This window comes from Nuphar pumila, chromosome 14, assembly GCF_984573655.1.
Source record: "Nuphar pumila chromosome 14, dmNupPumi1.hap1.1, whole genome shotgun sequence".
Classification (NCBI taxonomy): Eukaryota; Viridiplantae; Streptophyta; class Magnoliopsida; order Nymphaeales; family Nymphaeaceae; genus Nuphar; species Nuphar pumila.
The window spans coordinates 34,530,112-34,542,871 of NC_143262.1; the positions used below are offsets into that span (position 1 = coordinate 34,530,112).

The 12,760-nt window shown below is 36.1% G+C and overlaps 1 protein-coding gene across 1 annotated transcript in view; it reads left to right on the plus strand.

The window, feature by feature from the left end:
- LOC149816745 (P-loop containing nucleoside triphosphate hydrolases superfamily protein) overlaps positions 1–12,760 on the plus strand; it is a 69,585-nt gene that overhangs the window by 54,938 nt on the left and 1,887 nt on the right. The window contains exons 8-12 of the mRNA XM_089986766.1: positions 1,365–1,430; positions 10,663–10,839; positions 11,293–11,388; positions 12,201–12,341; positions 12,658–12,740. Of these exons, the coding sequence (XP_089842892.1) occupies positions 1,365–1,430; positions 10,663–10,839; positions 11,293–11,388; positions 12,201–12,341; positions 12,658–12,740 (563 nt within the window). The remainder of the gene's footprint in view (positions 1–1,364; positions 1,431–10,662; positions 10,840–11,292; positions 11,389–12,200; positions 12,342–12,657; positions 12,741–12,760) is intronic.

The following is a 12,760-nucleotide window of genomic DNA, read 5'->3' on the forward strand; positions in this document are numbered from 1 at the left end:
AGGGTCATTTTGGTCCATTTTTGGATTTTTTTTTTTAAATTTTTGCCCTATGAAATGGGCTGCGGAATTTTAAAAAAAAAATCTTAAGGGGGGGGGGGGGCTACCCCCCTATACCCCCCCCCCGCCAGGGGCGGCCCCACTGGACCCCCGGACCCCCCCTTCTATATATATATATATTATTTTTTTTTGCCGCACCCAAGGTTTTTGAAAGTGCCGAACCCCCACACCCACACCCATATGACATAGATCCAAAACATTAAATTTCATGTTTACAATTTTTTATTTATAAATATTTGGTTATTCATTTTTTAATTAAAATTAAAAAAATGGTGACAAAAACATGGAAAATAAAAAATTCAATATCTCACAAGAGAAAGGCTGGCGTTATTTCTCCTTTTAAACTTTCATCACTATGAACATTAATATAACTACTTTAAAGTTAGATAAATTCTCTCTCTCTCTCTCTATATATATTATATATGCTACAATCGATTGTACCTACTCGAGTTGGAATCTCATGATACAAGTTTTTTTGACACAATCTAACCCCATAAATGTGTTCATAACTTCATCATGCTAGATTTAGTAGGAATCGACTCTTATATCATGTTTTTAGGACGAAAAAACATGTTTTTATGACTTGGGAAAAATTGATACATTCATAGTCATTGATTTTTGGATTGCCATAAAAACCTGTAACAGGTCGGCGATCCAAAATCTGATTCCCACGAAATAAAACATGTAGATCACATCTATGGTGTTACATGTGAGAAAAAAGGGGTTCCACGACTTTGCTAGGTCGATTGAATTTACAATCAAGCGTAGCAAATATATATATATATATATATATATATATATATATATATACATATTGGAAGCTAAATTTGGGTGTTGGATTTCATATGAAAATCTTTTAGCTTCTTTAGTGGGTTAATGTGTTCCTCATTGGCAATATCTGTGGTTGTATCTTGTCATGAATCTTAAGGACACATTTGCTTGGCTCCTTGTGATAAACATTCTCTTATATTTGTGAGACAATGTTTTTCACAAGCCCCATTTTGTGACATCATTTCAAACATGAGAAAATGGTGCTGTGAGAATGAATCAAATGTGGTTCGTTCTCTGAATCTCTCACAAAATGTGAGAGTTGGACCCATAACGTTGGCACTTGTGACTCTATTTGTCATGAGTATTGGAGTCAAGCCAACATGCTCTAAATGTGATGAATCATGTCACAAAACCATAAGCTCTTATTAAGATGCCATGCAATTCTTTGACTGCTTGTGATTATGCTAGCTTTATATTTTTGATTGTATCCCTTTTTCAAATGTTTATTCTCATATTCTTTTTGGTTGCATCAACAGTTTGGGATTAAAACTGCAGTGTTGAATGCTGAGTTGCCACAGAATTCTCGACTCCACATTCTAGAGGTATGATCATCATATTGTCTCCCCTTGTCTTTCTTTTGCTTGAATGTGTAATTTCTTCTTTTAGGAGTCAAAATAGAAAGCTTTATTAAAACATTTGAAAGGTAAGACCGGCATATCTGTGTTCAAAGAAGCTTGTTTCTATGTGGCATGAACCAATCCAAGTTAGATTTTTCCCAACCATTTTATATTCATCAGATATTCTTTTTAAATTTTATTATTTATCATGAGCTATTAGTCAACTGGCTGGAGGTTCTCTTCAACATTCAGTTTTTTTTCTTTTCTAAGTGGCACACCAAAGTAGCCACCATTCATCTCATGGTAAACCATATCTTCCCCATGCTTTTAGGGATGGTTATTAAGATGTTCAAACTTTAGTTATTGCTGCAGGCTCGATCATGAATCTAATACTCTGGGCTCAATTATGGGTCTCAGCTTTGACTATTAATCTGGTTGAACTCTAGAAAAACCAAGATTGGCTTGGGTCAACTCTATAATGATGGTCATAGCTATATAATAATCCGACATACTATCGTTATACGTAGCAGTCATACATGTTTGATTGATATTAACCATTCTGTAGTAAGAAAGTGTGGTAGTCCTGCATACCTATGTTCATGAATTTTAAATAATTATCGCATTTGAAATGTCATATTTTCTTAAGATGGAGGCCGAGTTTTTTGGTTGGTTTGCTAATAAAAAAAATAGCCCAAAATGGAGGTCGTGCTTGATATAAACTTAGTTGTTAGAAGTGATAGTTGGAAGACCCCTAAAAGGACTGGTCGGGGCCTAGGCGGGACCAAATTTTTTTTCAAGAAAAGCAGAAATATTACAATAAATAGTTGATTTTAGTAACAAACGTATGATTATAACTATGAATGAAGTGTGTAATTCAGTGTAACATATTGCAAAATTTATAAAATTTCATAACATTGAACATAAAACATTCTCTGTCTATTGTATAATGTGTCTACAAAAATATATATAAAATATATATGTGTGTGTGTGCACGCACAACACACACATATATCTGTAAAAAAACACAGGCATACATTTTAAGAACAAAAATAAAAAAGGAAAAAAGGGGGGAAAGGAAAAAAAAAGGAAAAAGAAGAAGAAGAAGAAGAAGAAGAAGAAGAAGAAGAAGAAGAAGAGAGTGGAGGGGAGAGAGGAGGAAGAAAAAAAAAAGAACGAAAAAAGAAGGGAAAAAATGAAAAGGGGAAAGAGGAAGAAAAAGAACAAGAAGACGAGGAAGAAGGAAAAGAGAAGAAGGTATAAGGGTGAAAGGAGGAGGAAGAAGAAAAATATAAGGTAAAAAAGAAAAGGAAAAGAAGAAGAAAATGAGAGAAGAAAGAAAGAAAGAAAAAACATTCGGGGCCGGAGGAAGAAGAAAAAGAAAGAAAGAAATGAGACAAAAAAATGACAATCATGTCCCCGCAGCCAAGGTGTGGACTGTTAAACAAAGATCGTCCACCAAAACCAAGAGGAAGAAGGAGAAATAGAGAGAGAGAGAGGAGACTGCTGTGAATACCCAGAAATGTTAACCGCTTGGACATGTGGGAGTTTCCTTATTATATTGATAACCTTTCAATAACTGTTATAACAGAAAATACAATATTACCCCCAGACTATAAATTATAGCTACTAAATGATAAGGGCCAAACTAGTCAGATAAAATACAATAACTCAAGGCATGTTACACAAAAGAGACGTATTTAACAACAAATGTTAATGTCGATCCAAATCTGGTTTAAATTATATTTTATTGACAACTTTATTTGTTAAGAATTCTAATGCAGAAAATGTTATTTTGTTTCTTCATGTTAATGATATGATCATCAATATGAATTAAATGGGTAGTTTGTCACGAAATATGCAGAAAAACAAGAACAAGAGCCTCAAAGGGCTTACAATAACACAAACACAATGTGCACATGCACAAGTCTACCATGGGACAATACAAGGTGCCAACATAGGCAATACAAACATCCACTAATGGCAATACCATGCATTAAAGCACTAAAGCAAGAATAAAATAAATAACATTTTATTCATAATATACTCACAAAATGAGTTAGAATGCTTTAGAATAGCATTAAGGAATGAAAGGGAACAAAGCCCCTATTTATACAATGCCTACAAAGGGCAAGATCACAAACCCAAACCCACAAAGGGGTTTATTAATTTATGAAATGCACAAAGAATGCATGGTTCAAATAAAGACCATAAGTCCCATATATATACAAAGTAGAGGGAAGAGAGAGAAACCATATAGCCATAGGGAGCTCCCAACGGCTAGCTGGTCAAAATGACCAAAATACCCTTGGACAAAAATAAAAATACAAACAAATATTCATATATATTAGAATACAGATCAGATTTGGATCCAATAGAGGATCTATATAGATCACGTGTATGCTATATTGTAATGTAATATACATTACTAATTAGGGGTAGTCTTGCCCAGTGTTTTAAAACTCGCCGAGTCAACTCATTGACTCGGCTGACTCGGCTCGGCTCGCCCCTCCAGCGAGTCAACCCGGCAAGGCAAACTCGGTTTGCCAAAACTCGGGCTTGACTCGGCCTGACTCGGGCGAGTTTTGGGATGTTTTAAATTTGTTTTTTGAGTTTCAAATCACAGTTTCGAAATATATAAGTACATATATTTTAACAAGGGTTACCCCCAGATTTTGTATAAAAAAGAAAATAAAAATCATTTAAAGATAAAAAAACATTTAGATCCATAGAATAAAATCGCCATGTTGTTCGAACTACTGTTCACCCTGTGTTATCAACTTATTCTAGCAAAATATTTTAAAGAAATGATTCTCACTATATATGGCGGGTCAACTGTGCCTATGGGAAGTCACATTTAGGTTTCATCATCCATTTGTTATGTGAACAAGCATTGTACATATTCAAATATTAGTAGTCTTTTTATAGTTGTGCCATTAATATATTTCTTGCATAGTTTTATACATGGGAAAATTGCTTATTTATGTTGATATTGGGCATTCTGTAAACTTTCAATATGCACATATATCCCTGTTTTACATTTATGAATTTGTTAGAGAGGGAATTAAAACTTTTAAAACAAGCTAGCATATATGATTGGCCATTTTAGGAACCTTAGGTAGTAGCAGACTGAACTCATGGTGACCAAATCCTCTAATTCAAGTCATGAATTAGTCAAAGTGCTTGTATAGATATCAAATTCAATTATTCAAGCAAACCTCTATAGCTCTTTGCAGTTGTTTTTATATTCTTACAGACATTTGGAGACTATGTTTACTCAAAAACATGGTTTCAGACAAATTATATATTGTTTTTCTTTTAAAATCAAAAGTTAACAAAACCCGGTCCGAGTCACCAAGTTGACCCGCCGAGTCACGAGTCAATAAAGAACGAGTCGAGTTCCGAGTCACGGGTTTTAAAACCTTGGTCTTGCCATTGTAAAAGATTTGTAAACCTATTTTATCTTAATGAAGTTTAGTGCAGCCACAAAAAAAATCAGTGTGGCTGCCAATTCCAAGGAAAGAACACGCTCTCTCCTCCTTTCTTCCACTGCCAATTGAAGGCAGTTTTAACATGGTATCAGAGCAGCGATTGCTCTAGGCGTAAAAGTGCCTTTATCAGGGAACGTGAAAGGGCCTGCTCCATTGGCCACGATCAACCGAGCCTGCTAAATGCCTTCATCAGGGAACATGAAAGGGCCTGCTCCATTGGCCACGATCTGCCGAGCCTGCTCCACGTCTTCTCCAGACGAGTTCACAGGGCTCCATTGGCCACGATCTTCAGCCGAGCCTTGCTCTCTTTCTCCCCTTCCGACGAGTTCACAGACAGGTCACGTCTCTTTCGTCTATCTTCTTCTTTTGTTTCTTTCTTCCTTCTGCTGAAATATTTCTTTCCTTTTAACTACATCATCCTCTGTTTCTTCTACTTTCTTTCGCTGAGTTTCTCTGTCACAAATCTGAAGTAGTTTCAGATATGTTAATTGTTCCTTCTTAGAGCTAAATTCCCTTCCAGTTTCATTCCCATATCACGCAAATTGTTTTTCCTCACGCTGCTGCTGTTTTCTGATTTTATTCTCTATCGGTTCTGAACATCACATTACTGCTGGTCTGAAAACTGCCTTGTCACATCTGCTTTATTCTCTTTTACTTTAACCTTTTTCTTGCACTCCTTTGTCAGTTTTTTTTTTCTTTTCAGTTTCAGCCACAAGTGTTTCATTTCAGTTTCAGTCACTAGTGTCTTCCCATTGTCAACCAGCTACCAATGGATACTTCAGGCAATTCGGGTCTTTCTTCCAACTTCCTTGGACAGCTAGTTTCGGAAAAGTTAACTACCAACAACTATCTGACTTGGAAAAGGCAAATTGCTCCTTTTATTCGAAGTCAAGACCTTTCAGGCCACTTAGATGGCTCTACTCCAATGCCTCCAGAATTTATCACAACCGAAGCCAAAGAGGATGGAGGATTGCGAATATTATTCGCAATCCTGCATTCGTTTCTTGGATGAAGCGCAATCAGGCTCTTGTCGCATACATAACTTCCACATTATCACAAGAAGTATTGATTTCCATTCCTGATGATTGCACATCCAAAGTTTTGTGGGAGGTTTTAGCTCAGGCATATTCTCAGATAACAGAAGCTAAAGTGCTGTTTCTCAAACACGAATTTCAGATGTTAAAAAAGGGGGCAATGAGCATTATTGAATTCTTAAATCAAGTTAAAAGCATTACAGACCAGTTAGCCATGGTTGGATATCCAGTGTCAAATAAAGAAAAGGTGCAGCAGACACTGAATGCCTTGGGATCAGAATATCATGTCCTTGTGACCTCTTTATTATGCTTACCTACGCTACTCAATTTTGAGGAATTACGTGCCAAACTCCTTTAGTACGAAATGACTCTGAAGAGCATGTCTGATGCTTCAGCTGGACAATCATCTACGCATGAGGTTCTTGCCACAAGGATGATAGTTGATCGTGCATGAGGAGGACGTGGCAGAGGAACTACCATCCAGGGTGGACGTGGATTATTACCTACACCAAATTCCACAGTCAGTTTTTCAAGGAATGTTCCCACATGTTATCAGTGTAATAAACGATGCCACATCAAAGCCAACTGTTGATTCAACCCGCAAAATCGAAATAGAGCGCAAAACAATAGAAATGTTGCTACACCTGGAACTGCAGGTACTTTTCAGGTCAGTGATGATGCTAAGGATCTTCTCCTATCTGCGATGGTCAACTTGAACCTGAAACAGAATGATGATGGAATATGGTATGTTGACTCTGGGGCAACGGCTCATGTCACTGGCAATGCAGGTAAATTCTCTACTTTGGTTCTCTATTTTGGAAAATCTAATATTGTAACTGGAGATGGGACTCACCACCCTATTTCAAACATAGGCAATGTCCTTATTCTTTTGTCTGAGTCGTCTATTTCTTTATCTGATGTTTTTCATGCACCAAATATAAATAAAAATATTGTCTCTATATCTAAACTTGTTGACTCTACCAATTCATATGTGGAATTTACTCCTACTTCTGTCTTTGTCAAGGATCTTCAAACGAATGAGATGTTTGCTAAAGGAGAGCGACGTGAAAACATGTATGCCTTCAATGAAGATCCAACCTCCAGTGTCTTGAAGCCCAAGTCTGATCATGTCTCTAAAAACGTCCTAAGTTTATCCAAATGTAATAAGCCAGATCTCTGGCATTCTCGTCTTGGTCATTGTAGTCAAGTCTTTATTGAAAAGTTAGTGTCCAATGGTTTTCTTTCAGAGACTGTTTCACCTTCATTGAAGAATAAAATGTGTCACAGTTGTCAAGTTTGCAATAGTCATGTACTTCCTTTTTATCAAATAAATAAAAGAGCTTCTATTCCTTTTGAGATAATATGTTCTGATGTTTGGGGTCCAGCTTCCAATCCTTCTTCTTCTGGAAGTAGATACTATGTATCTTTTATTAACAGTTTCTCTCGTTTTACCTGGATATTCTTCATGAAACACAAATCAGAGGTTTTTCTTATTTTTCGTCACTTTCATGTCTATGTTAAAAATCAATTCTCCCAAAATATTCAAATTCTCCAATGTGATGGAGGTGGTGAGTATTCCTCCAGCGAGTTTTTAGATTTCCTCCAAGATAATAGGACACATCGTAGAGTTTCTTGCCCGTATACTCTACAACAAAATGAAATTGTTGAACGTAAACACAGACATATTGTGGAAAGTGCAATGAGTATGATGCATGGTTGTAGCTTGCCCATCAACCTTTGGATAAAAGTCTTTCACACTGTCACTCATGTGATAAATCGTCTTCCTATGCCTATCCTTGAAAATCAGTCTCTCTATTATGTTCTCTTTGGTATACACCTTGATTATGATGAGTTACAAGTTTTTGGATGTACATGTTATGTTCATATTGATAAATCCATGAGAACTAAATTTCAAGACAAAGCCTCTATATGCCAATTTGTAGGTTATGCAGATGAACACAAGGGGTACAGGTGCTGTGACCCTATCAATAAGAAGATCAGAATTTTCAGAAATGTTGTTTTTGATGAAAATAGCTTTCTAGAAAATAAAGTCAACTATGATCGTGAACATGGTGATATGACTGATAATTGGTATGATCCATGGCTCAATGCTGAACTTATTTCACATGTTGCTGAATGTACCACTTTGGCTCCTGAAAACATACATGATGAGACGACTTCAGATAAGGTATCAAAAACAGAATGTCAGAGATACAAAGTGTATGTCTACACCATAAGACCCAGAGAGCAAACATATGCTCCTGTTGGAGAACACGTGACATTACCCAGTAACAGAGAGGCACCAAGAATATCAAGCAAGATAAGGCATCCAATTGAAAAATGGGTAAGTTATGATAACTTCTCTATGGATTTTCAGATCTTTCTATCCAAGATTGAAAAACATGAGGAACCACTTGGGTTTTGTCAAGCTGTTCAATCTAACAAATGGATTGAGGTGATGAATGAGGATATAGAGGCACTTCATGAGTGTCGAACATGGGAGATAGTTGGTCGTCTCCCAGATAAAAATGTTGTTGGCTCGAAATGGGTGTATAAGATTAAATATAAACCGGATGAGAGCATTGAACGATACAAGACACGTCTTGTTGCTAAAGGTTTCACCCAAGAATATGGTGAAGATTATGATGAGCCCTTCAGCCCAGTGGTGAAAATGGGAACCATTCGTATTATCCTTGGCCTGACTATTGAACATGGTTGGAGCCTTAGTCAGCTTGATGTTAAAAATGCGTTTCTTCATGGGGATTTAAAAGAAGAGGTCTACATGGAGCAGCCTCAAGGTTATGCAGAGGGAGACCCAAAAGAATATGTATGTAAATTAACCAGAGCATTGTACGGTTTAAAGCAAGCCTCCAGGCCATGGTTTGAAAGTTTCTCCTCAAAGATTCAGAACCACGGTTTTATTCGTTCCTAACTAGATCATTCCTTATTCATATACAGGGATGGAAGCGCTGTGGTTTTCTTACTTATATATGTTGATGATATAGTGGTCATTGGTAATGCTCCAGAGCATATTCAACAAATTAAAGTTTTACTAAGTATGTGATTCAAGATGAAAGATCTTGGAGAACTAAGATATTTTCTTGGTGTAGAGGTGGACAGACAGGATGAAAAAATATCATTAACTCAACACAAATACACTCTTGATCTTTTGGCCAAAGCAAGAATGACAGATTGCAAACCTGTGCCTACTCCCAGTGTTTTCAATTAAAAACTCAACATTTGTGATGGTGAGTTGTATCTTGATGCAAGAAAGTATCGCAGTTTAGTGGGCATGTTACAATATCTTACTTTTACTAGACCAGATATTGTATATTTTGTAAATCAAGTATCTCAGTTTATGCATGAACCAAAGACTGGTCATATGGATGCCATCAAACGTATTCTCCGATATCTAAAAGGCACGGTGGGTGATCGACTCATATATGCTCAATCTTCATGGGTAACACCGAAACATGACATATTGGCCTATACAGATGCAGACTGGGCAGGGGACCCAGATGAAAGGAGGTCTGTTTCAGGATACTGTGTTTTCATTAGAAACAATCTTATCTCATGGAGTAGCAGAAAACAGAAAGCTGTGGCAAGATCTAGGACGGAGGCAGAATATAGATCTATGGCAGCTACCACAGCAGAAGTAACCTGGATTAGGCATCTCCTTACAGTGATGGGAGAGAGTATCTGAAGTTCAACCTTCATGTGTGATAATAGAAGTGCTATGCAAATTGCTTTCAATCCTGTTCATCACAGTCGGACAAAACATATTGAGATTGACCAACATTTCATCAGACAAAAGGTAGCAAACAAAGAGATTGAACCACTTTATGTGTCTTCAGAAGACCAAGCTTCTGATATGTTCACAAAGGTCTCACAAGTAACTGCTTTTGGTATCTGAAGAACAAGTTGCACATGGTTCAATCCCATGCACAACTTGAGGGAGGGTATTAGAATACAGATCTGATATGGATCCAGTAGAGGATCCAGTAGAGGATCCATATAGATCATGTGTATGCTATATTGTAATGTAATATACATTACTAACTAGGGGTAGTCTTGCCATTGTAAAAGATTTGTAAACCTATTTTATCTTAATGAAGTTTAGTGCAGCCACAGGAAAAATCAGTGTGGCTGCCGATTCCAAGTAAAGAACGTGCTCTCTCCTCTCTCCTCCCTTCTTCCACTTCTCGGTTTTCAAGTCAAACTGCCAACCCAAGGCAGTTTTAACAATATATACAAAATACAATATACATATATATGTACACATGTACATTAACATACATATCTTAACAGAAAGTTCTCCAGGATTATTACTCTGTGAAGGAATGCAATCTTGAAATCTGATGGCGAGCATGGCTATTTAGTGTGATTTTACTATGTTGGTTTGCACTTGAAAGTTGAAACTAATTATTGATTAAGGGAAAACTGTATAGTCTGTATTTCATGTAGTTTTCACTAGATGAACACAAATGATGTGTGCTGGGCTTCACTTGAATAACATACTATGATGGTTGCACAGGCCTGCTCATTGCATATTTATATCCACTTGTGTTCTTGTAAGAATCTGATGTACTTTTCCTTCTTGTTGTGAATGGCTGATTATTAGAATGCTCTCTCTCTCTTTCTGAGTTGCTGCATATTCTCGATTTTCATTCTGATCTGCATTATCCAACTTATCAGGAGTTCAATGCATCACTTTTTGATTATCTAATAGCTACTGACGATTGCAAAGTAGAGATGGAGAAGTCCCATGGTGATGATAATGTGTCAGATAAAAGGTCCAAGAAGAATTTGAAGCGAAAGTTGGATTCTGAGTTTGGCGTGGTACGAGGGATTGACTTCAAAAATGTCTTCACGGTAAAGAACATGAGTTTTTTTAGCCATGCAAGGTCGATAATTGTTTTGCTTTATTGTTGAAAACCTAATTTTAGGTGCATTTATATTAATGAACTCCCATGGAAATTGGATGTTCCATTCAGAGTATCTCACAAAAGCACAAGTTGGAAAGCATTTTGATACTTGGTCCATTAAGTTTACCTTCAAAAAGAGTCAATACATGGTCCACTAACCTTCATAGATATTACTTCCATTCATTGTTACTGGTTCATTCACTTACATTTGCTTGAGATTTAGTTCTAACGGTTAGACACTACTTTCTAGTGAACAATTTGGTCAAACACACTCAATAGTTTTTATGGCATTTTTAATTTAAGGCATATTGATTTAGTTCATAATTAGTTGTCACTTGTCCCAGTTAGTTCATAATGATTAATTAGTTGTCACACTCTGATTTTTTGCTCCTTTTGGCAGGTTATAAATTTTGAGATGCCTCAGAGTCCATCAAGGTACATACATCGAATTGGACGTACAGGAAGAGCACATAACACTGGTGCATCTGTTTCACTTGTAAGTTAAAATATTAGCTCTAGGTTGCTTTTTAAAGAACAATAATTAATCATTTGTTAATAAAACCCTGATCAGAATGAATTCTTTAATGCATATTGGTACTAATTTGCTGCCTGCTTGTTCTGAATTTTTTGACGTTAAAGGTAATTAATTTCAACCTGCAAGTGATTATGTTCAACAATTGATAAAAATAGTTCTAATTTTGAAGGGTGGAAAAAATGTTTTTTATTTAAGAAAAGGGACCAATGTATAATAGATGCCTATCAGAAAATTTCCAGCCATCTTAGTTGCATTTAAGGAATGCATTAGAGAATGCATACTTACAATGGAGGTTTAACTTTTAAAATTCTATCCATTAGAGAGATCTAACAGCTAGTTTAATTAGCCATTAGACCTCTCTAACAGCTAGTTCAATCTAATGGTTAGCTTAGCTAGTTTATGTACTACAATGCCCTCAATAAAATAAGAAAAATAAAAGTCCAAAATCATAAAGAAAATACAAAAGAATCAAAAGAAAAAATAGAAAATAATATTTACAAAAATCTATGTGCATTCTAACATATCTTTTGTTTTATCCTCATGACCTAATGATATTTGGTGTAAAAGACTTATTGACATTATTTAGTTCACAAGCTATTGCCAATACTATGAGAAATGGTTTGTGTCGTGTGTGCTTGTGTTTTTCTATTAGTCATGAAAATGTTAATTCTAAAGGATGCTGGGTTTGTAGAGAGAGTATGCATGTGGATGTGTTCCTTTGTGTATTGAAGAAATGTCTGATAGATGAATTTCATCTGGCTATTATTTCATAGGTTTCTCCAGATGAAGAAGAGGTTTTTGAAGAGATTAAAGCTATGCTGGGTGATTATGATAGTCCTGATTCATCAAAGTTGATTGCTCCTTTTCCTTTACTTACAAAAAATGCTGTGGATAACTTGCGGTACAGAGTTGAGGTAAGAAGTTTGCACCACAGTTTATTCTCCAAATTTTGCTGTCAGCAAATACCTGCTTAACTATCCACAACAATCATGAAGGGTTGGTTCACATTTCTATGCAAATAATCTGAAGCTAGCATAAAAAATCTACTAGTGAACAAATGTTTTTTCCCATGGGAAAAACAGTTGTCAGCTGCTAAAAATAAGTTTTTGTTTCTTTGGTTGAAGAAAAAAAAATTAACCTTCACCGTTATACTGTCTGTTCATTTATCATCATAAAACTTAGTCTTGCAATTTCTTTATATTGCCCTAATGCGCATCTTATTTTGTGCAGGACATTGCAAAAGGGATCACAAAAGCTAGTGTCAGGGAGTCTAGAGCCCAGGATTTAAGGAATGAGATTCTTAATTCAGAGAAGTGAGTATGATGGAGTTCAT